Genomic DNA, 25,963 nt, shown 5'->3' on the forward strand with positions numbered 1-25,963 from the left:
CTCATGACAAAGAAAGCTAGACGTTTTTTAAAGTACTGGAAGAGAAGAACTGTTAACCCAGAATTCTATCTCCACCAAAAAATGTTGTCCAGGATGAGGCTGATGTAAGGCCCTCTTAGGCAAAGGGGGACAGTGCTGGTTGGCAGGAAAGGCTCCAAGGGAGCTCACTGTCAAAGCTGACAGAATGGAAATGACAACAGGAGAGTTTAGGCCACCAGCAAAATTCAGAAGCACAGAGAGCATAAGGATTGGGATCAATACAAAAGGCTTCATTTGACCATAGAATATCACCAAATATGTACCATGCAACACAGTGCAGTACCATGCTAATGGAGATGATAAGGGGTCAGACTGATGAAGTTTTTATATTATATGTGAACAGGTAAATGTTGGTAGCCTAGGTTTGCTAGACAAACATCACAGACAAAATACAGCATTGGAATAAAAACAGACACTAATAATTGTAAGCCTCATCTATATAATGACTATACAAGATGTGTAATGCTTATGTGTACAAATATTGAAAATGGGTATACAGTCTCACATTTATTAACTGCATTAATAAATAAATAAATTAAATAGCTTTCAAGACAGTGTCCAAATAACCTCAAATAAAAGAGGGAAGAACACAAAGGTATAGTAATCAATCATAATGCAACCAATAAAATAGTGAGAGCAAATCCAAATAAGTTGATTTTTTAAGTCATAATAAAACAGACTAATACAACCCATAGAATAGACTTTTAAAATGACCTACCTATGGGGGGTATAAAAGGAAATAACTTAGAATTTAATGATGTAGTTGGGTTCAAATGAGACCAAAAGGGAACAGATATGCATTTGGGGGTGAGGGAATAGTTCGGAGGATGGGGTAGACTTTTTCAACAAAACACTAAGAAATAAAAGATTTAGAATCCATGAAAACTCATATCTGAAGCAGTCTTCAAAACAAAATTAGCAATGATAAATGGAGACAAAATTTCCCGAGGAAACAGTAAGTCCCTCAAAACAACTCAATAGTGCAAATGTTCACAGATTAAATACCCCTAAGCATTTAAACAAATGGCTCTGAAAGAAAAGAAGTTTATTGCATGACACTATCATGACTCACCAGAAAACATGGAACTATAGTGGAAGAGAATGGAGCCCTGATCCTCAGAGGGTTTAGAAGGAATGTGGGCCTTGGAAACTATTCTGTCTTCTGTAGTGAGGTGATATATGGCCCTGTGCATGTGTGCTAAAATATGTGGCACTGGCCTTGGATGGGAACAGTCATTCCTGAGCCTTCATGGGACTACATACTTAAGGACTTTCTGTAATGGAGAACAGCCAAAAAAAAAAAAAGGCTGGATCCAGATTTTTATTTCTTATTTCACAGCTGTATCCCCTGCACCCCAAATTGTTTGAGTCACTTGAATTCATTTTTTCCATGATCAGAAGAGGTTGGAGAGGAATAAGGCTAGACATATTTTTTTCTTCTAGAAAATTCTCTTTTAGCTTTTTTCTACACTACTTAACCCTTTTGGCCTTGGCTTCCCCTTCTCTGACATCTTCCATGTGCTGGAAGCCTCCTGTACTGTACTCTGATGCCCTCACCATTCCTTTAGATGGTCAGGACTGGGCTATTTAATCTTCCTTTCACCAACCCTCTGAACAAATATATCGCCAAACTCCTTCCATATTTGGTTAAAACACTTGACTTAAGCAAGAAATCCTTCCATATGATCTCAGAAGACATGCATTCCTGGGTCATTTTCACACTAAGGATCACATAGAAAAGGGGGAAGTTTCCTACTGAGTTGATAGAAAATCTAGGATACCAGCTTTAAAAATACTGCAAAGTAGTTTGTTTTTTAGAAGCTATTGATATGAATGTGTATGAGCAGAGTTTGAAGAGACATTTCTCTAGGGAAAGCAGTATATACCAGTGGGTAGAGACATGAGCTAGTACTATGTGATGAACTTCTAGGCCTGGCTCTACCCATTCCCCAACCAGATAGACAGACAAAAGTGAGAATTTTTAGAAACTTCTTGCTCTTGAAAAATGACAAAACCTAAGTCATGTTCTTTTGGTCAGAGATCATAGCTTCTTTGCACTTGTCAAAATTTCCAGGTGCCATTCAAAAAAAATCCATGCTTACTCTTCTGGTCAAGTAAAATTTATTTTCAATAAAAATGTTTTCTTGGCTGGAGGAATGGATGACTGGGAGTTTAAAAGTACTAGATGCTCTTACAAAGGTCCTGAGCTCTGTTTCCAGCACTCATGTTGGGAAGTTCACAGCTACTTGTAAAACCAACTCCAGGAGATCTTATACCCTCCTCTGTCTAACCTCTGCAGGCAATGTATGCATGTGGTTAGAAACAGAGACAATCAGATGCACTCAGAAAATTAAAAACAAAAAAAAGAAAGAAAATAATTAAAGAAAAAAATTGTAAAACGTATAACCCCAACGGAGCTATGAAAACTGAGAGGACTCAGTCTAAAGTTTATGACAAAATACTCACCATATTAATTCAATGGCAACTCCTGGGTTTGTACTCTTACATAGGGTGTAGTTACCTGAAAGTTCGAAAACTCCTTCTCACTGTTCTGCATGGACACGCTTGGTATGGCTGTGCCACTAACCAGCAGACTTAAGTAAATCTAAAGTTATATTCTGTATTTCTTGCTTGAATTATTATAAACAGTGATACAGAGGGAGGAGGAGAAAGAAGGGGAAGATGAGGAGAGGAGGATGAGGCAGTTGGAAGAACAGGGAACCAGGTGAAGCCTGTAATATCTAGGTGTACATAGGAACATATGCAATCGATTAATAGTTTCTAAAAAGGCTCAGTTTGGTGTCAACAGGCTTGACCAAGGAGATGATCCTCATTGCACATCAGAAACAACATCCTGCCAGAGGATGGGGACCAGAAAAGCCACAGTTTCTCCTGGGTTGTCACATTAAGGCTTGACTGTTGTGGCTTTCGTGGCTCCACACTCCCTGAGCACGGACTCGCTGTGTGTTATGTAATCTTTCTGCCCTGCCTTCCCCTTTGTTCAGTCCACGCCAAGAGCTAAATAAAAGAATCCATATGCGATTACAGCTATAAAACCAAAAGGAAAATATTAGATGAAAATATAACATTTTGGGGTTTCTAAGTTTGTTTTACCTTTAATGCTAGGCAGACAGTTTACACAAATCATTTTGCTGCAAAGTAAAGAGTAATGAGTTAAATGTGTTCCCTGTCACCATCAATCATGTAGGTTTGCCTTTGACTGACCCAGCACATAAGACACATGAAATAACTTTCTAATCGTGTTAGAGGGAGGGGATAGGGGAAGACGGAGTGAGAGCTGAAGCTTCTTTATTTTATTCAAAAGTTCCATTGACATTTTCTGGCAATCTTCTTACATGCTGCACGGCCTTCTCTTTGCTAATAATGTTTGCCTTGAGAATTTGTAAAGGTCTAAGAACTCCTTAATTCAATGTTCTAGAAATTACCAGGGCCATAGGGGAATGGAATCCCTGTTAATAGCTCACGGATTGCTTCTCTCTTTATTTGAAATAGTTTGCATGGAAGCTACTCAACTTTAAGTTGGGCATGAGAGATCATGGGCAGAGATGGTGATGCTGGAGGGGGCAACATCTTGTGGCAAGGCCTCTGATCTAGAGAGACTAAAGAAGGAAGGAAAAAAGAACAGATACATGATGGTGTTGGCTCAGATGCAATGCTGAGATTTAGTAAATGTATTTCAATTTCAGGGTGTTTATTTTGATTTGTGAATTTAAACAACACAGTGACTCTATTTTCTGGCAGTCAAGATGGTTTATAACCAAATCGAACCAGCTTCTTTGCAAGCCTTGCCAAGGATTATAAAGCTTTGCATTTCAAGCTTCTACACTGAGACGAAGCTCTTTAATTGGGCCAGTGAACCACATACAGTAGCAGAGGAAGACATTTCAGAACCCAAATCATACCAAATTATAAGTCCCTGTTAGTATGGGCCCCACACCCAGCTATCTAAAACACAGACTGGTTTACTACTCATTCATTCATTCATTCATTCATTCACTCACTCATTCATTCATCCATCCATGCATTCAGCATGTATTTACTGAGCACCTGATACTGAGGATCCTACAAGTAGCCCTGGCTCCCCAGGGCCTCCATTTTATGAAGGAAAGGAGAAATAAACAAAAAACAATACGATGGCAGAGGAGTTGGCAAATGGACAAAGCCAAGAGGATGAAGGAGACCTACATGTATGGAGTGTGCAGGCCAGGGTAATGGGAATTTTTAAAATGCAATTCTGCTATTTTACCATGTGGAACTCATCACCTTAGGGAGGGAAGAACATCTACATCCTTCCTAGAGAACAGAGAGACATGAGATATCAGCTCCCTAAGAAGCCCTCAGAGCCCGGGAAAATGTTCTAGACTTAGTTTCTTCTTGATTGTCCTACAATTTTCCAGAGAAGCAATTGACATATCAAGTGACCCTTAATAGCATGAGTTGAAAAACGAACCTAAATTATATAGTAAGACACTTTCTCCAAAACAGACAAACAAACAAATAAATAACAAAAGAAAGAAAAAAGAAAGCCATGTAGGCATCCAGATTGCCTATATAGGCAAGATCTTAGGTTAAGAGCCAAACCACAGAGTTGCAGAGGTGGCTCAGTAGTTAACAGCACTGAGTGCTCTTCCAGAGGTCCTGAGTTCAATTCCCAGCAACCACATGATGGTGGCTCATAACCATTTTAAATGGGATCAAATGCCCTCTTCTGGTGTGTCTAAAGAGAGAAACAGGTACTCACATACATAAAATAAATAAATCTTTAAAAAAAATTCAAAGCACCAAAAGGAAAAAAAAAAGAGGTGATATACAAACTTCATAGACTCAAGAGTTCAATATTGTGGAATGTAAAATTTCCAAAGATGATTCAGAAACAATGCCAATTATCTGCCATAGAAAATAAGTGAGGATTCTTTTAGTATCAATAATGTTCTGTTTCTTAATCTGTGCCATGGATACATGGGAGTGTTGAGATTATGAATGTTTAACAAATTAAATATTTATTACAAATGCCCTTTTCTGTTTGTGCATTATAAATAAAAGTTTGTTTTTAACCCTTTTATTAAAAAGTCTGATGTTTTTAAAGATGGCCTTGCTGAAAATTTTTATTTTGACCAAAGGCAGAAGGGTTTGGTAGAAATCAAGCATCTACTTAGGAGAAGAACATTCTAGATAGAGGGAACCGAGCAAGTATAAATTCTAGTGCAGTAAAGGGAATTTGAGAGGTATAAGGTACAGGACAGCACTTGGTACACTGTGGTCAACAAGATCATAGAAACCTGACTGCTTAGTACCTAGTAGCCAATGCTATGACTTTGGTTTTGAGCCAGTTGGATGACATGGTAGACTTATGCAAAAGGTTGACACAATCTCATTCATGTTTGGGAAACTTGATTGACAAAACAAACTGAATCTAGACTTGAGCATCTAGAAGGCTCGTATCCACAGAAAAGATGGCAGTTCCTTGGATCTAATCAGTAAAAAAAAAAAAAGAAATTGGTGACAAGTACTCAGATTGTGGGCCTACTTTCCAGGTTCAATCAGAGTGTCATGCTGAGCTGAATCTGGTGCTTAAAGAGGGTTGGGTGGGGAGCCAAAAAGGACCCTAAAGGTGAGTATTGGGAAGGATAGTGTTGCCAGTTGTAGACAGGACAGGCTCACAGACAAGAACAGGGATTTGCTTCTGGAAATGCCAAATCTGAGAGGAGATACAGCATTCAAACAGGAATGCAGCATGACAGTTGCACTGATATTGCTGGGTTGTGGTTGGAGGCATAAATCTGTGAGCCTATCTGTCTATCTAAATGATATTAAAATATTGTATATCCTCAAAGAAGCAAGGGTAACTGCATTGGGAACTGCTTTCCACAGGTGAGAATCTGTAATGACACCCTGTTCTCATGAAGCTAGTTTTGCTTTGATTGGCATCACCCATAGGTGGTAGAGCCAACAACATTTATATATCACGATCTTCTTTGTGGGTTTATGTTCCAAGACAAAGAAGTCTTTCTTAGCATTTTCTCCTTGATCTCAGCCTTATCAGTTGCAACTATGACCTGACTAGAGATCTTGACAATTGCTACACTCCCACAAGAGGATGGACATGTTGACCTAGAAATGGGCTCTCAAGTTTATGTCCAACAAGAAATAAGAATAGGTTGGTATGTATGATTGATAGTTTTATTTGTTAACTTGACTGGGTCATGATGTTTCCAGATATTTGATTATTGTTCTAGACATATCTGTGAAGGCATTTCTGGATGCAATTAATATTTTTGAGATGGTAGAATAAGGGAGATTATGTTCCTTCTGTAGATGGGTCATATCAAGACCATCAGAAGCTGTAATGGAACACAAACTAGGAGTCATTTGAAATCTGTTCTCTCTGCTTGAACTAGGACTGAAACCTATACTAAGTCTCCTTATTCTCAGGTCTTCAAACTGATTGACACCATCTAGCAGCTCCAGTGCAGACATTGTAACTCAGCTTTCATGCCAAGTGAATCAACTTATTCTAATCAATATCTCCCTCCCTTGATTACAGACAGAGAGATGATAGAGGCATGCATTGATTAATAACGGGTACACATCTGAATAAGTCTCTAGTGGGAAATTTCATCACGTAAACATCAAAGTATGTATGTATCCAAACCAAAATAAGAATAGACATCACTGTATGATATAGGACTCTCACTGTATATGCAGTCTGCCAATGAGTGAAATGTCATTATATGACATATGATTACATGTACATACATACACATTCACACATCACATACACAGTTGGTTCTGTTTTGTCAGAGAGCCCTAGCCCTTAAGTCAGTCCTCCTGAGAGCCTGGGTCATTCTTGATCTTGTCACAGTCTAACCAAAGTGAACTTCTCACCTCTCTGATGCAGTGACTCTGAACCTTACAGAGCTGGCCAGAGAGAAAGGTGAATAAGACTCATTGGCAAGACTGTAAATATGTGCCCACACATTTCCCATCAGAACAGAAACTTCCTGAACCTTACTGGTGCATCCAAACCATAAGCTTGTGGGTTGGCTGAAATACAGCCAGGATATATGTGCCTCTGGAATATCTAGTGAATCAATGGTCTCCATAAAATAAAGCTCAAAAACTAAGCCACATACTAAGGTGACTATACTTGCTAAGGAATAGACTCTTCCTTTATTTCCTTTTGGTGACCTCGGGGACAAATCTGGAACTGATTCCTGGGGTTTATCAATTCTAAACTACCTGATTTCTCCTTTTTACTGCATAGTGTCTGCCACCATAAAGTGATGCTAGTGACAGTATCATGTGTATGTAGGGCATTAGGAGAGTAAAAATAATATAGACACAATATGAAGTTCAAGGCTTTAAAAGTAGATAGAATTCAGTATATTTGAGCAATTATTTAAAGGTCTTTATAGTTCCAGCTCCTTAACCAGATTATTTTTATATACAAACTTACACAAACACAAAGCAGTGCACAACTAGAATCCAAACTAAAGATACTAAAATGATTCACTTTAGTTGGGCTTGGCTATGATAGAATATCATGATCAAGCCAACGAATAAAGGGGAGCATTTATTTGATTTACATTGTCAGAGAGAAAGTCCATCATGTCGGAAAGATATGGCAACAAGAAGTAGGCATGGCAGCTAGAGCTGTAAGCTGAGAGATCACATCTTAAACCATGAGCATGAAACAGAGATGGCAAATCAGAAGTAACTGAGGCTATGAACTCCCAAAGCCTGCCCCCAGTGACATACTTCCTCCAGCATACCTGCATCTCCTACAACTTTTCCAAACAGTGCCACTAACTGGGGACCAAGTTTTCAACTATCTCATAGAGGACATATCCTCATTTAAGCCACCACACTAACACTACATATTTTCACCATTCTCACAGCTGACTTCCTAACAAAGATACTGCAGATTACATGCCATGTTACAGGGTATATTCTCGTGTGTGTGTGTGTGTGTGTGTGTGTGTGTGTGTGTGTGTCTGTGTGTGTAAAATGAAAAACTGGCAGTTTTCTTCCATTAAGAATAATAACTCAATTCATAAATATGGAATGTAAAGGTCCAACATGAAACTCTACAGGTAGAACAGGAAGTTAAAACTACATAGAATAACAACAAAAACACCCCCCCCCAAAAAAAATCAATAGTCTTAAAGTGTGGCCCACTTATTGAGGGCTGAGGTGATGGCAGACAGGCTAAACAAGTCCATTGTCTTGGTCTTTCCACAAGACATTAAAAAAGACTCTCCCTGAAATCTGAGAGGCCAGTGAAAGGAGATCAGAGAGTAGGGAGTAAACAGGATGTCCCAAGCCAGGAGATAAGTCACAGGCACCAGAACATCTGCTGGCTCTGATTAATGGACATCAAGTGTGAAAATGGGAAAAAATGCTTAGCTTGCCTTGCAAACAGCCACGGAGCTATAGGACCCCTGGGTACCAACTTGGGCCTCTTTCAGAAAGGTATTGGATGCTGCATGGTTAGTATGGATTTATAAATACCAGCATATCTTAACAGTAGGGGAAATGCATTGAAGCATAAATGGAATAGATTAAGGATAAACAACCATGAAGGGAAAAAAACAAAAAGCCAAAAATGTATGTCTACAGTAATTACCAAAGCAAAAGAATTCATCACTCCTAAAAAGGTAAGTTAAAATATCAATAAATTCCAAACTACTTAGGTCAACTCAGAGGTAACATATCTAAATGAGGACTAGGTTTTAGAAGGTAATGGGTTTGGGGGCCCCTAGGTTCAAATCTTTGAGAGTGATTTGTATAGGGATAAGTAATTATTCATAAGTATTTCTTCTCATCTCTAGTCTAGGCCCTCTTTGCAAACCCTATGTTCCAGTATCAACCCTTTGCTCTGCTAAACCCTACTATCTTCAGTTTTGGTCTTGGACTTTTGGTCCCACACATAATAAAAGGCTCCTATAATAACTGCTATGCTTCTGCCTGTGACACATCTACACAATTAGAATCTTGTTTATCTTACTCCTTTGAGCAGAAGCAGAGTATAATATATTATGCAGAACTAGGAAACAGACATAACCTGCCCAGGGCAAAGGAGGAGATGAGTTCACATCTCCCTTCGGCTTCCACTAAATGCTCCCAAAGGATAAAGTGCTGCCAAAACCTCCATCCCGGTGGAAGTACTGAGGAGTTCTCTACCATAGGATGTGGAGATATTGGGGAAGGAAGTGATTTCTGTAAACAAGAATCCATTTACATATTACCTTCTCCACTACACTAATTCCATACAAAAACATGCAAATGCTTTGCAACAATATAGAAAACACACCAAGAAGTGGATAACAGTATGATTTTCACCAGGTCCTAAAATGGTTCTAGGACTGAGTGATAAGCATACACAGAAGACAATGTAGAATGGCAAAAGCATCAAATAAGACTGTCCCTACTCTAAAATTTAAAATTTAGAAAAGGACATCATGTTATTTGTAGGCCATACCCTTGGCAAAGTCTAACGCAAAGACCACTGCCATGTCAAAAGGTCATATCCAGAAAGTTGCCTTCAAACATGGAGAGCTGGCCCTGTACAGAAGTAATGCAGTCATGTAACCCTGGGAGGCAAATGTGTTTCCACTTATACCAGGGCCCGGTCCCAGCCTTTCCCACAGGCTCTTCCTAAATAGGAACTTGGCAATGGGATTAGTGGAGCTGGAAGGAACGTCCTTGGCTTTAGAGGTGAGGCCCGTCAGGGTCCTGAGGAAAGTCAGGCAGAAGTTCTCCATGCTGGTAATAACACTGTAGAATCAGTGTCATATCCATTTTATTAATTTTCTTGACAGGCAGATCTAGTTACCATGCAGGCACCACAAAATCAAAACATACGCATGTCAAGTGGCCCCATCTGTGGTGGGGCTCTGCCAAGGCCCATGTCACATCAACACAAGGAAGGCAGAATCCAGTCTCTCTGACCATGTGCTGGGTCCTTTGAGCAAACCTCTGCTGGAAGAAAACCACCAGGGCTCCACTGAAACAGCCAGGGCGGTTCTCCTGGTGACAGTTCGTTATCCTAGGTCTGACCTCCTTAGGATTGAATAGACAAGTCCTGGGAGACACATGGTTACATCTGGCTTTGTTGCCCCATCTCTAAACACAGCCACACAGACCTCCCTGTGATTCCCATTTTGCCTGCATTCAGTTTCATCTACACAGGACAAAAGGAGCCTGGATTAAAGAAGACATCTAGAGGCACGCAGTGACTTGATTTGTAACTGGGTTTGAACTTGAAATTCTGTTGAGCTGAGATCTATGGGCACAGAGTAAGCATGAGAGAACATAGTTTAAATCAAGTTGTCATTCACTATGAGCACTGCTACAATGATGACAAGTAGGGTCCAACAGGAGTTATTCTCTAAATCATACTATGAGAACTACAACTGGGTAAACAATGCCAATGGCATTGGTACAAAGGTAAAGACCTGACAGACACATTCCAGCTCTAAGTAACACAATTCATGCATGTGCTGTGCCACTTTGACTGCCTAAACCCACACTCCAGAAACTTGCTTAGTCAGGCACCTAGATGCAGAGGCACTCAAGGCCTAGAGAACAGAATGGATTCATTCTCTCCCCCACTAGTTGGTCCAGCAGCCATCTGGAGACTGGGAGTGGCTGCCCAGTGAGCTCTGACAGGGAGATGAACACATCCAGACTGCACGTCTCTTGGGGTAAAGACTCAGTTCATCTTTTCTTTCTCCATTCAAATAGCCATGGCATGTCAGCTTTACTGGCCTCCTTGATTGTGCAGAAGTAAATAAATGAATTATGTTGTTGGGGTTTGGGCTTCAGCACAAACACATGGTCTGCATTTATCCACACAGTGAGAGGTCCACCAGCCACTTGATATAAAAGAGGAAAATGATAATTCTTTTCTTTAGGCACTCTGGTGCCATATGGAATGTATATAAATCATATTTTTGTTTTAACAGCGGAGGCTTTGTTGATAGATAAACATGTGGTTTATCTAAAAAAAAAAGAGAGAGAGAGAGGATTGTGCTTTGAACAATCATTTAATGGCCACGGATGTGCCAAATAAAAATAAAAACATAATTTTGAAAGGAGCTGGCCTCTTTCCCAAATCTGTAACAAGGAATTTCTTCTCAACCAGAGAAGTTAAAGCCCATCGATCTGTTTTGAGTTTAAGCTGTGCTCTACTCAACCCCACGACAAATGGAATCCTAGGCTAATGTGCTCTAATAAGACAAGACATTACCTTTATGAATGACCTCATAGAGAAGAGATTGGCAAGCATTGTGGAGAGGCCTTGAGCCAGACAGCTCTGGGCTATGAAACCCAACTTGAGCTCTGCAAGGCATATTGCGTCATCACCCTCTTTCCAGTTCCAGCTGGGGATGTTGAGCAGATGGGCCTGTGGGAATAACAAGAGGTATGAGACCCTGTTCTGCTCCATGTCTGAGTGTCTGAAATCTCTTCTGGGAACTGCTGAATTGTCCAAGGACACTGGGTCATCCAAACTCATCGTTTCTTTCTTCTGCCTGAGTCTAAGGACCATTGCTAGGTTCTATATTTCTGGTTCAGTAGACTTTGGCCTCTTGGCAACATTGCTTCTATACTCACCAGGCCCACATCAAATTTGCTGTTTAGCCAGATTTGACCCAGAGGGGAATTTTCTCTTGTGAGATACACCAGCCCCCAGCATTAAGAAGTCAAGTTAGCTTGTTTTTAAAGTGGCTCTCAAATATCAGATTGCCAGATTCCTCTGTGTCTGTACACTTTTGTATTTTTCCCTGCCTTCTCAATAATCTAGATTAGTGATGCCCCAAACTTGAGTGGGTACCTGCATACCCTGCAATGTGTACAAAACCTACAGCTTGTTGGCCCCCACCATGCTAAGTTTCTAACTGAATAGAACTGGGGTGGAGCTGGAGAACTTGTAAATCTACATGTGGGAGGAAGTGCTGCTTCTCTGGGGGCCACTGTGCAACCCAGACACAGACATCCCACAATCTCTCTCAGATGGACTGTCTTATGGCAGGTCTGAGCCCAACTCACAGACCCAGAGACATGCTAACTCAATTATTTGCCAGTGGCAAGCAGCAGAGAGTTGTACATGGCAGAGTGAATGAAAAAGTTGGAATTCAGGAAGTTCTCTAGTGTTTGGGGATTTACAGATAACAACAATAACAAAAGAAGAACAGTCTCCAGAGGAAAGGAAAAAAGATTCTTTATTCTGTAAGAATAGGCTGAATTCATTCCACAGGATTTGATCCAGTTTTAACAGTCAAACTTGAAGAGAGAAGTGATCAATTGAATAACGGCCGTAGGACAATGAGGAGGACAAGAGGAGATGAGTGCTCTGGAAAGGAACTCTTGAGAAACAGTAAAAAGATCCCGAAATGCTCAAGAAACAGAGGTACATCCTTGGGGACATAGGATGGTCATGACATCTGGATGTCTAAGGCCCTGCTATGTCATGATTAGCTTCACCATACTCAGTTCTTGCAGCCAGAATTATGTCTGTCCTGATATATCTCAAAGGAAAGTAAAGGGTTTTGGCTTGTCTGACAAGGGAACTTTCTAAGGATGAAATTTGTCTAAGAAATAGAGAAGACTACCTTAAAAAAAAAAAAGGTACAAGGTCTTCATGCCTAAGAGTTTGCATTTTTCCAAGATGCTACAGTAAATCATGCTTTGTAGAGGAAATTGACCCAGAGTCCTTCTAAGTCCCTTCTAAGTACAGGCCAAGATTCTATAGCTCTGAAATTATTTTTCCCCATGTACCAGTAAACTGGAGCAGCAAAAGAGGCTTCCCCTCACTTTTGGAACAACAGAGGCCAGTTGCAATAGAAGGATGGATTATTTCATTGTAGAAACAAAGAGCAGAGCCCAGGCCTCTTTGCTCTGCTTGGAGAAACCTCACTCTTGTGAAATGCCTGCTTGCAAAATCCACCTCTGTGACAGTCTCCAATCCTGAGCCAGCAGTGGTTACTGCTGGAAGAAGGACTGCTCCCTAACCCAAGTAAGACAGGCCTGTGTGTGGGCCAAAGAGGAGTGTGATTTGTGTGGTGCTGAGTACCAGAGGGTCTTCTGCACATCACACACAGAATGCCAACAGATAGCCCCACCCTCACTCTCATTTCTTTCTCCATTCTTCCCTGGCTTAAGAAGTCAGCTTTTTCATTTTACTTCCCTGGCATGGTATAAAAGACCTTCATCCATGTGGAGAAAGACTTTTATGAGAAGAATGATCGATTATATCCAAGTAATGAACTTGTGTGTGACAAGAGATTTGGGTGGTCTGGTCCCTACAGAGACACCACATAGTCTCCATGCCATCTTCAAAGAAACAATGAAAACCTTGAAGAAAGTCTGTCCTATCTCCAGGCCATCCAAAACATGTAGTTCTGACATATAAGCCTTGGGTCCCTTGGGTCCCTTGGGTCTCATGTAGAAAGTCATATTTATTTTAAGCTCCCTATTTCTCCTCTCATTGCCACTGCATTTTCTCCAGTCATGAAGTGGCAGGAAGCAGGGCTGAAGTGCCAGTGGCCAAGAGGGAAGACTGTGTGCATGAAGAAGCCAAGAGAGGATAATTTTTGTTTTTGGAAACTTCATCCTCTTTCATTTGAGGGAAATTGGGTCTGGTTAAAAAAAAAAAAAAGCCAGCATTTCTACCCAGGAATCAGGAGGCAAATTCTTTGGTAAAGAAAACAAGTAGGTCCAACATTAACCACACCCTCCCTCCATTTATGCTACCGGATTGTCCCTCATTTCATGGAGAAGAACTATAAAAATGTGCTGCCTCAGGAAGGCAGGAAAAATGAATTCTGGTCATGCTTCTTTCTCTTACTATATATTCAGCCTTGAAGAAATAGTGTAAAAAATGACAAAGTCTAATGATGGAACAACAATAGTATTCTGTAGTCTGCATCTTCTGTCAACGTCCATTAAAGGACCATATACTTACATCTTCATCCCCAGGGTGATACTCTCTTAGGAGGAATTAGAGTCTTTGGGAGGTAAAGTTTAATAAAACTCTTTGGGTCAATGAGAGCATTGCCTTGTGAGAGGCTAGCAGGGCACCAATCAGCCCTATCGATTTGGTTTGATGGAGAGGATCAATCCAGTGCTTTTTTATATTTTTGGTTGTGAGCCTAGCCTTTAATGGCTGAGCCATCTCTCTAGCCCAATCCAGTGCTTTCTATCAGTCTCTTCCAGAATTGTGTGTTGCCTCATCACAAGCATAACTAAACAAAGCCAACTCATCAAGGCCCACAGTCTCCAAAAGTTTTATGTCATGCAATTTTTAGAATGACAGAAATCTGCCTGTGATGATTTGTGCTGTTAACTTGACAGACTCTAGAATCATCTAGGAGCCAAGCCTCTGGGGATGCCTGTGAAGTATTATCTTCATTCTGTTAATTGAGGTCAGAACACCCACCCACTGTAGGTGATACCATTTCCTGGCTGGAATCCTGGACTGTATAAGTGGATAACGGGATCTGATCTATATGACATGATCAGCTACTTCACACTCCTGCTACTTTGACCTCCCCTTTATGATAGACAGAGCCTTGAGCTGTGAGCTGAAACAAAACCCTTCTTCATTTAGTGACTTTTGTCAGAGTATTTCATCACAGATATAGGGAAGTTACAAAGGAACTGTTCAACATGGCTATGTCTGAAATGCCATCAAGGATGCTCAAAGAACTAGTATCTGTACTGGGGCTTAGTTTTGAAATCAGAGACAAGAGCCTCTTTGATTAGAGTGCTTTGGGGAAAATAAGAAATGCATTACCAGGTGAGTTATTAGGATTAACACCTTTTCCAGCATCATATCATCATCCTGTGTTTGAAGAACTTTAAACCATGTACTGCTTCCCTCTGCACTCAGAGAAAGCCTGGTTTTGAAATTTCTCTCTGTGAAACTTAACCACTGTAAGGAGATCCATTTTGGAGAATACTATCCTTCCCCCAGGAACCAAAGTTTAGTTCTGTAGGCTACTGTCCCAGTCAAATAGAGTGGGCCGTTGGCTATACTGCCCTAGTTTTCTAGCTGCGAGTGTCTGTGATTTGTGCTTACCAGCATTGATTGGCCTAGAATAGAGCTTTGACTCCTGCTAGTCTGAAGTTACACTGGGATGCTAAAATGCACAGATGGCCCAATGAGGACTAAATGAGATAATGGATGTCAAAGCTCTTTTAAAACCATAAAACAGGACACAAATGTCTGCAATTATTATGATGACAAACTCAAGGCCAGCAGTTTCCCTTCATCCCTCTAGGCTCTAGAATATCACCCTCGTTACATCACAGGAGTTTGACATTTTTTTATTTCAAGCCTTGTGTCTTAACTGTTGGAGCAGTTATACCCTCCAGAATATGCTCCTGGTGGCATAGTTTTCACACACACACACACACACACACACACCAGGTCTTTCCTAAGTGCATGTGTAAGTGGGTGGCAATCTATGTGCTTCTTGGATGGGTAGAGAAAAGGCCACATGAAGAAGAATATGTTGAAAGAGAAGGAGAGTGTGTGAGAAAGGTGGGTGGGAGGCTCTTAGGCAAATTCAAAGTAATGAAGCAGGGGGAAGAGCTGTCTATTCAAAATCTACTAAGAATGATCTAAAAAAAAATAGAGGCGAGAGGACATCTCCCTTTAAAAGGGAGATGGAATGAGAGGAGACTTCCCTTTGTCAAAATTACTCTATCCCTGAGTCCTTACTAATATAATAGTGTTCTGAAAGTGATCTTGCCTGACCCAGAAACCCAAGTAGAGTGAGGTGGTTCTAAACAAGATGTGTTTTAAGCAAATACTCCTGAGTCCATTGATGTCTGCATCACAGTGTCTAAATGGTTGTATTGGAGATTCTGTCCAAAATATTTGTGTGGCTGTAGTCATATGAATACCAACCAGGTACCATCTGGCTCTGAGGCTAGTCATGTTGCTTCAAGTTTGACAAGAACTACACAGCTGAAACGCTCCTTAATTTCTTGAAGATGCTACATCAGCACCCGTTGGAAAGAGAAGAAAAGGAACTGACATCTCTTTCTAAACATACAACATTAATTTTCCTATTCAGTCTAAATTCAGCCAAAAATCTAAACAATCGCTTAAAGCACTCCCACACTAAATGAGATTTCAAGTCACAAATGAAAGAAGGAGTGTTCCTTGCAGCAGGAGCTGTCACCAGTCACAGCCTCAATAAAACCCACCTCCACCTACAGAGGCTGCAGTCAAGAACTTCTCCAGGTTGATGCCTGTGAGTTACTGAGAGTCCCCTTATCCTATCCTTGAGTTTTCAGGGACAAACAGGAGATTCACCTTCAGTGCCCACCACAAAACCCACTGGCTGGAGAGTAACAGAATTTCCGATAGAGCCACCTGCCGAGGGCTGGGCAATGGTTGACACTGGGCAGCAGTTCCAAGCAGTGGGCCAGTTGCTGACAGCAGGACCCACTCAGCAATGGCCTCTGATGGGCCTCTACATAGCAAAATGGACCAGCACTTGCCAGCAATTAAGAAATAATGGAACGGTGCTGGTGGCATTTGGCAGAGTGGGGTTTTCTCTGGGTTACCTGATGGCTTGTTTTGCAGAGAATATGGCCTATAAGATGGGGCATGCTGTCACACATAAACCTGCAGGGAGTTATTTCTGTTCAGTTAGGACACCTGGCCCCAGGTACTGAGCAACCTCCAGTTTCTAAGCTCCATTAAGAAGATAACTGGTACCATACCAAGTAGAACAAGGTGCCACTTTCCCTCCTCCAAAGCTGTCTAGAGAGCTCAACCACAAGCCAAGTGAAGGGGTGCTGTCTTCGAATAAAAGACCTTCACCTCTGATTCTGTGAGAGGAAATCACAGGACAGTAATACTGATTCTCATATTCATGTTCTTTCTGACCAGCTCCCACTGTAAGCTTTAACACTGAGAACATTTGTTACGTATAATCTTTGGATAAACTGCTACTTCCCCAAATGTAACTAGAAAGATTCCCATTCTGAATTTGAGGATGATGTCTGGTCTGTTTTCTCTACCCAACTTGTATTATGTTCCTTCACGTGTACCTAGTCATACATAGAGAAGTCCTTTGATTATCTGGTACAGTCCCTATACCTTCCTTGATTGGTCTCTAAGGACACAAAATCAGATTTTATCTTGACAGTTATCTTACCCCCTGAGAGGCAGGAAGAGTGTTAATTATAGAGTAGGTATTCAATAGCTATTGACTGAATGACTGCAGGACATAGAAATGCAAGCTGTTGGAATTTTGGTCTGGACAGTATCTAAGAACATATCAATATTTCTGAATCACAGGGTTCAATGACTTCTTCCTGAATGAATGAATTAGCACAAGAAGGCAACAAAAGAACTTCCTCCCAATGACCCACCAAAAAAAAAAAAAAAAAAAAAAAAAGGCAAAAAAGCTGACTTCCCCTGAAGAACTATCCTAGGGAGATTATTTTAACTATGGCTTTTCTTTGCCAGGCCTCTGGGCACGTGTATGTGTGTGTTTATGTGAATGTTTATGTGAGGCTGTGTGGGGAGGGAGAAGGTATCAAGACCCACTCTGAGGATGCCTTCAGGCCTGGAAGAGTCTCAGCACCTACCTTGTTGTGATACTGCAGCATCTGAGTGATGATCCTGATCTTCGGGTGGTAGTTCTTTATGGAGATCACTCTGAAAGAGAGAAAACCAGAACTGCAGCAGGCTCTCTGTAACCTGGTGTGATGGAGGAATCATTTGACTAGGTGACCACATTTAAGGGAGCAACAAGAGCCACACAGTGGGGTTTGGGTACTAGCCCAGGGAGAAATGAGTTCTCCTCACTGTACCCATACAAAAGAAATTGCAAGGCAGTCACTGCCATATATTCTAGGGATTTCAAATACCAGAGATAGGCAGAAGTAGTCATGGACCCTGTAACCACACCACATGATGCTGGAGGCAGATGATCAGGACTCTAAAGTTAGACTTGACTAGAGAGCAAGTTCAAAGCTAGCCTGGGCTACATGAGACTTTGCCTTAAAAATAAACACATAAACACAAGGGACTCTTGAGTTGCCTGAGATATGGAGTAGGACCGTGAATGGACTTGAGATGGGTGCCTTTGATGCTTATAGACAGGTAATGCAAACCTAGACCTAAAGCCTCTGGGAGTCTACAGTCTCCCAGTACCCAGCTTCCAGTTAACAACTCAAGACAATGTTGACTCCTCAAGCAGGACACCTGACCAATGGCTCTGATGATCACAAACCCTTTGGACATTCTTATAATGTAACTTTTTAAGCAGATCTCTAAGCGTACAATCAAGGATTCTGCCTTCCACAGCACAATGATGACTGGACCTCTGGTTCAAGTTAAACATTAGCACCCTACAGAGATGGTGATCTGGTGGGAAATCCCCTCTTGATGCCTTCGGCCCTTTCCTGAGCCTGGATGACCCCACCAGCCAACCTTCCCGGCATCCCTTCGCCTGGCAATTACACTACTGCAGGGAAGATTTAAGGAGCCCATGAATGGAAACACCTGGTTTCCAGCACAGCTATTGTGCTAATGAACTGGGTGACCCTCCGGAAATCCCTGGGCTCTCTGTTTCTGTCTTCTCATCTGCACATTGGGGAGCAACGGTACCTGCATTGTTTACTTCACAGGCTTGGTATGAGAAGCAAATGCAAGGCCAGATGTTAAAATGCTTTGAAATCATTAAAAGCCCTCTCTTCACGTAAGTTATGGTTTTTGTCATTACCAACCCTGTCAGAGGTGACATTGTACATTTCCTTCTGTGACAAGGAAGGCTGAAGAATGGAATTCCAGAGAAAGGCCCACCTCCTAAGCCTCATCAGGAACACAAGCACAATTATCTAAACCGCCCCCACAAACTTCCCACTGAGTTCAGCTCTTCGCCTTGCCATCTTTTCTGCAAAATGGGAGGGGGGAAAAAGGCAACCAGACAGCAGCCTCAACTGAGGAAACCACAGCCAGTAAAGTCAGGAGACAGTCCCTGAGAAAGCCTCTCCCTGCACACATCCACCCTGTGCTGTGCACTGGAAGGACTTCCTCTCTCATTTTTGAGAGAGTGTCATGTTGGCCTCGGCTTATAACTCAAGGCTTTTGAGCCTGTCAGCCGAGCAGTCCACAGCACCAGGCAGCTTTCTGCATTAGCTCATTTCAAATGCCTCTTTGACATTTTAATTTCAAAAGCAGCAGATTGGTCTCATTAAGCTAAGGAGGAATATACAAATAAAAGAGAAGCTGAGCCCACGTTTAACCCTGAGCTTCCCACTCCGTTTTGGGTCTTCCTCCTGATTCTCCTTACTGGATGGCTTAGTTATTCTCCTGACCAAGTAAGTTCAGCACCTTAACATCCCACCATTCCCCCTGGTACCTATGTGTGCTCACATCACTCCTTCATGCTTAGGGTTTGAATAAAATGTTCCAATTATGAGCAATGCCAGTTTCAAAGTTACCCATTCACTTCTATTTCTCATCATACAGAAGAAATAAAGTATATATGCCAGGAACTTCACTGTGAGGTCAAGACCATGACCTTCATCTTCTTGGTTTGTTAGCAATACAGAAAAAGATGGAGCCTTGTCCCTTGAAGGACTACATTTTTATCACTTCGAATAACAGGGGGAAAAGATGTGTCAGACAGTAGAAATGCTACTTAATCCATTTGGAAAATGGAAAAGGGAGGCATTCTAAACTGAAGTGGATTTATGTGATAGCTTTCTAATGAGGACCAGTAAGGAGATGCACTCCTATGTGAAGTCCCCATGCAAACCAAGCCATTATTCACAGATTTCCTTAAAACATGGAACCAAACCTACTGCAGAAGTAACATGAATGGAAAGAGAGGAGATGATGGCAGATGGCTCCTTCCAGACTTAAAACTCTAATGGGGAGACTTGAGCAGCCTAAATGTACCAGAGGAATTCCTCTGCCTCATTGATGGGACAGTGCATGTAACTGGTGAACACTCATCAAAGCTAAGAGGAAGTACTCAGGAGCATTGTAAAGACCTAAGGGGAAATTCCTAACTCTCATTTTGAGGCAAATCCATGGGTCCCAGAGTAGCAAACTGAAAGTAGTATTTGGATCATGCCTGGTCCAAAGGATTATAGCTGCTCACTATTAAGAGAGAGAGTTGTTGGGAATTTAGTGGAAGTGAAGTATTTCCCTTGGTCCATGCTCTCTCCAGGAGATTCTCTTTATTATCTTCACCTACTTCAAATGACTATTCTGTAATTTACACCACAGAAAAGACAAATTCTAAAAGGATTTTAGCTAATGAGAGAAAAACGTTTGGATTTCTTGTGTGTGTGTGTCATTTTATAGATAAAGGATATGATGACAAATCTGTGGGAAGAATAATAGCTAAAGAAAACTTTTTTCTGAAATAAGAGTAACTTAAGACATTGGAGTTGAGGTTAAAATTAAGCTCCAAGAGGCCCAGCCCATGTGCAGAAAAGGTACAAACTAGCGATAGTCTAGGTTGTTTTCTCCCTGGACAGTGATCTACTAAAAGAAAGAAGGAGGAAGAAAAGGAGGATAAGGACAAGGAGGATGAGGACAAGGAGGAGGAGGAAGGAAAAGAGGAGGAGGAGGAGACTTCAATCCAAATAGGATTAAGAAATAATCTATATAATTCAGCATCTCAGTGATTCATGCTATTAAAACCACTGAATGATACTCATCTGGGGAACCTGAGACAAGCTAACTGACCAATAGCTTTCAGGGCAATAATGATCGACCTGATGAAGCACATGGGGGAAGCACTAACAGGGGTTTTTCAGCTATTAGCATTGTGGGTCAGACAGTCTTCTAGATAGGGACTCTGCCATGCATTATGGGAAGGTTGGCAGCATCCGTAGCCTCTATTCACAGAGTTCCAGCAATACCCTCTGCTAGCTATGTCAAGTGCAAAGATCTCCACCTGATGTAAAACACCTGCCGGAGGTAAGACTATTCCAAGAAAAGACGTCTTACATTTAATTCCTTTCAGGTAACATAGTTTGTTATTTTTTAAAAAAAACTATTAAAAAAATAATGTTTTATGGGTATGTATCTGTATGTGTGGAAGTAAATCCATATGGAGGCAGAAGTCGGCACTGTGTTGTTCCTTACTGTGGAGCCCCATGGCTTTCTGGGCTAGATCTCTCAGTGACCTGGAACTCACCGAATTAGGCTAGGTAAGTTGGCCACTGAGGCCCACATATCTACTTGTCATTGCTTCTTCAGACTCAAGGGTGCCATCATGTTTCATCTTTAAAAAAAAATGTTTCTGGGGTTCAAACTCAACCCCCTACACTTATACAGCAAGCACTTTACCAACTGACCTGTCTTCCCAGCCCAGCAAGCATACCATTTTAACTCAGACCTGCAGCTCTCTTTCTTTTTCTAGTTCTTTCTCCAGGAATCTGAAACCCAAGAGCAACTATCAGCATCAGACATGGCATTTGTTAGGTCTGAACTTCCTGTTGGTGGTACCCTGTATGTCAACACTCTCTTTACCTCCACCGGCTCTGCACAGGAGCCATTATTGGATGGTTCATGAATGAAAGATGGTCCACAGAGACAGTCCTCTGTAGACCCAAAGAAATGTTGCCTGTAGGCTATTGGGAGATCAGTCCAAGACCTTCCCCAGGACCGGATCCCCTGAGTTACCTCATGATGTTGGAGGCATCTTCTGCATCCGGGTCAGCGCAGTACTTATTGGCAAGGATCAGGCATGCATCTGCTGACTCTATCTGAGAGACCAAAAGGGAAAAAAAATCATAACAAACACAAACATATAAATAGCTACACTCAACTGCAGTCTCTCTCTGTTACCAGCATTTTAGAAAACCTGGTATTTTGCAAGGAAAGGAAAAAATACTTTAAAAAATTATAGTTTTGTCAAAAGTGTAGGTTGTAGGTCAGGTTCTTATTAAAGGATAAACATTCCATCTTGAACCTGAGTAATTATGTTCTTCATTTGGCCTAGCTACTTACAGACATGTTTGCCAAATTTCTTCAAATTTACTTAATTAGGCCATTCAATCTTATCCCTACTTTCTCTCTCAACTGTCTTATGCCTTCATCTTCATTTTCCAGCCAGGAAGTGGAGGTTGGTGGGTTAAACCCCTTCCCTGAAGTAGGCATGTGTACGAAATAGTTGCACATCCAGCAACACAGACTGAATCATCAAGAGGCTGAATTATCAGTGATTAGGGACATTTGTGGCTCTTGTACAGGATATAAGTTCAGTTCCCAGCACCTGTATGGCAGCTCACACACTATAATTCCAGTTCCAGGACACTGGACTCCCTCTTCTGACCCGTTGGCTTCAGGCAACAGGCAGTACACATGCACACGTGCAGGCAAAGCACTCACACACATAAAATTAAAATAAGTAAGTCTTTTTTATAAAAAAAAAAATACCTTATGTACATTTTCATTCCATGTGTCCCAGTGAGAAATCAGAGCCTTCAATAGAAAAACAGCTCGATGCTGTTTTCTGTTCATTGCTACTCAGGTGTTCAAAAGGGAAATGATTTACATAAATGAAATGATAAGTTACAGATGGATCCAAAAGGCAACCTACTGACTTATCGTAATGTGAGCCAAAAGGGGGTTTGTTCTGTAGACAGACCATGAGTTTGATGTGCTAATAATTGCTTGCATTTAAATTAGGCCTGTGAACAAAAGCCGTTTTCTCTGTACTTATGACTTGGGTCATGTCTGGATAATATTAAGATGAACTAGCCTTCATAAGCATGAGAATTCTCATGCTAACCCGGGTCTGCACTTTCTTCGGCTTATAATGTTATATTTCCTAGGTTGTCCCAGCATTTGTTCGGCGGGCTCTTGTTCCCTCAGTGGTGTGTCATAAGTTGTCTCTTGATTTCTTTGATAATGTAAAGACTTTTACACAAGGTCTTTCAAATTTTCTAAGTTTGCTGCTATAGCAATTACAGAACTCGTTGGTGACCACGGTCAGCATGTAGATTTCCTTGGGTTTACGTAATATTAATGAACTGCCAGTGTTGAACACACTTAGGACAACTGCATTAGATGGAAAAAGTAGCAGATGTCAGTTCGCTGTGTCCCTTTCTTTCCTACAGCCTTGCAGGTACTTTAAGAGAATGCCTGCTTGGAGGGGTCCAGGAAAACAAGATGAGCTTATCACCAATTGATGTGCAGTCTGATTTTGGAAAAGCGATGCTCAACTGTTTTACAGCTTTCTGTAGTTTTCGTTGAGATATAATAATAGATTTGGGGTCACACTGAGTTCAAGTGGGTGAAAGTCAGTCATTTATCACGTCCTATTGTGCACATCTTTTTAATCCATCTCAACTTTAAATTTTTCTACATATATTTATTATTAGAGAAAGTGGAGAATTATAATCACCCACTCTTATAGAGTTGGAGTTGTTTTGTAGTTTTCATTCCAATAGTATGCTTTATGAAATTGGGTGTACCAGAGTTTGGTGCATATATGTTTACTATTATAATAGTTTCTTTGTTAATTTCTCCCTTGATTAGCATAAAATGTCCTTCTTTGCCTCTCCTGATTGATTTTAGCTTGAAGTCTATTTTGGGGGTATTAGGATATTGGCATCTGCTTGCTTCCTGCTCTCATTGGCTTAGGATGGCTTTTCTATTCTTTCACCTTAAAGTGGTGATCGTCTTGGAAAGTTAGATGAGATTTGTGCAGACAACAGAAAGATGGTTTGTTTCTTAAGTTAGTCACCTAAAGTGTGTCCTTCAACTGTAGAATTGAGGGCATTCTTACTTCAAGTTATTATTGAAAAGTGTGTGTTTTTGCTGTTGTTTTGTTATTCATTTTGCTGTTTGTGTTCTTAGTCCTATTTTGTGTTCAGTAACTATAGCTTTGTTGTTTTTCTACACTTTCTTGGAAATGCTTATTCTTCTCTCATTTATGTGTATGTGTTTGTGCATGGTGTGTGTGTGTTTATAACTCTGTGTATATATGTGTCTGTATGTGTGTATATGTGTGTCTATGCCTCTGTGTATATGTCTCCCCACCTCTGTGTGTGTGTGTGAGTGTGAGTGTGTGTGTGTGTGTGTGTGTGTGTGTGTGTACATTAAAGCAAGAAGTTTGTAGGAGTTGGTTTTCTCCTCCTACCAAGTAGATCCCGTAGATCTACCTCAGGCTACTAGGCTTTGCAGCAAGTGCCTTTACCCACTGAACTACTGGGATGATAAGGCCCTAACTGAATATTTAAGTCTTACTTTGGGAGTGGCTGATTCGGAAGAAAATAGAAGAGTTAAGTTCTATGTTAAGACTAACCTGAGTGTGGGATAGTTATAGATGATCTGTGTGAGCCCCCAGCAGAGCAACACCCTGGGACTAATGAACCTGTGTACTAGAGTTAATGACATCTAAGTTATCTCATTAATGGTTAGGAGATGGTGCCAAGCCTGCCTACCTGGGGACCACGGCCCCACCCCTGAAGAAGTGAAAACACTTGTTTCTCCTTACCTTGACTCTGGCAAGATCATGTGGATTGAGGACAGAGCCCTGATAAAACTCCACCTGAGTGAAATGCCGTTTGAACAGAGCCTCAAGCTCAAGGTTAGGGGAGATGCTGCAGAGACAGAAGAGAGACAGCTGTTAAAGTAACAGAGTGGGAATCCCAGACTCCAGGGCTTTAGTTTCCACATAAAGATGTAAACAAAGGCCCTGACCTTCAGGGCTTCCTTCCCTGCCATAAATGAAAGACTCATTTAAGAGAACTGAAGCACTCACTCTACTGAAAACCAAACCCAGAGGTCTCTGGTCTTAAAAAGATTAGGGCCTATGTGGTAAACTGTCTTCTTCTTTGTTACCACTGGGAAATCTAGATCTGTATCATCAGTGTTGATTAGTCATTATATGTGACAAGTTGACCAGACCACTTTAGAAGGCCCAGATTAAGATGATTTCCAGGTATCTGTGAGGGTTCTTTGCCATGAAAATCACCTTTGAGTCAGTGAATTTGGGTAAGTAGAACTGTATCAGCCAACCAAGAAAAGTTCTAAGGAAGAAAGGGTGGAGGAAGGCCATAGCTGCTACAAGCTTCTGGCTTGTCTACCTACACTATGACATCTTATTCCTTCCGTTCTTCTCTGTGGACTAGGATTTCCCATCCCTGCCTCCTTTTGCTTCAGGACTTCAAGTTTAGATTGAGTCATAACACAAGTGGGGAAATGGCAATTTCAATTTCAATTTGGAAATGGAAAATTGTGGGACATCCCAGCCTCCAGAATAAAGCTAATGCCTTACCAAGAGTCTGCCCATGGTAAATGTATTCACATCTATCTTAAGGATCTATCCTTAAGTCAACTGTATAGCCTAATCAGGTTTTCTTTCACAACAATAGCTGACATTTAGTGAGTATTTCCTGCATACCTAACTGGGCTCTTCATACTTTACATGGACTGATTCATTTCATTCTTACTATAATAGTCTAAGGAGGTAGAATTGTCTCCTCCATTCATAGCTGTGGAAGGTGAGGCACAGAGAAGTGAAGTAACTTGCCCAGCCATTAAGACATTAACCATGTCATTAACCATAGACACAGTGCCCATTGCTTCTTTAGTTTTAATCCTGGTTAAGTCAGGATTAAAACTAAAGAAGCAATGGGCACTGTGTCTATGGTATACATGGAAATCCATCTACACAGAGCCAGATGGAGACTCAGGGACAGCAGTATCAATATGCCTAATACATTGTGTGATAGTTAATACTGTCAACTGGGTGGGGTCTAGAATCACCTTGGAGACAAACCTCTGAGCATTTATATGAAGGATTATCTAGATTGGGTTAGATGAGAGAGTGGGAAGATCCTCCATGAACATGGCAGCACCACCCTATAGGCTGGTCCCAGACTACAGACAAAAGGAGAACGC

General features: G+C 41.2%; 1 protein-coding gene across 27 annotated transcripts in view; it reads right to left on the bottom strand.

Annotated features, from left to right (window-relative positions):
* Positions 1–25,963, bottom strand: part of Kcnma1 (potassium calcium-activated channel subfamily M alpha 1) — a 688,486-nt gene that overhangs the window by 174,224 nt on the left and 488,299 nt on the right. For 26 of the 27 annotated variants that reach the window (XM_028758454.1, XM_028758459.1, XM_028758458.1 and 23 more), the window contains 4 exons: positions 24,555–24,660; positions 21,734–21,816; positions 17,674–17,743; positions 11,312–11,467 (listed from right to left, as the gene is read on the bottom strand). In XM_028758454.1, the coding sequence (XP_028614287.1) occupies positions 11,312–11,467; positions 17,674–17,743; positions 21,734–21,816; positions 24,555–24,660 (415 nt within the window). The remainder of the gene's footprint in view (positions 1–11,311; positions 11,468–17,673; positions 17,744–21,733; positions 21,817–24,554; positions 24,661–25,963) is intronic. The other variant, XM_028758452.1, reaches the window with a different exon arrangement.

Source organism: Grammomys surdaster, unplaced genomic scaffold (genome assembly GCF_004785775.1).
Source record: "Grammomys surdaster isolate TR1022 unplaced genomic scaffold, NIH_TR_1.0 126198, whole genome shotgun sequence".
Taxonomy (NCBI): Eukaryota; Metazoa; Chordata; class Mammalia; order Rodentia; family Muridae; genus Grammomys; species Grammomys surdaster.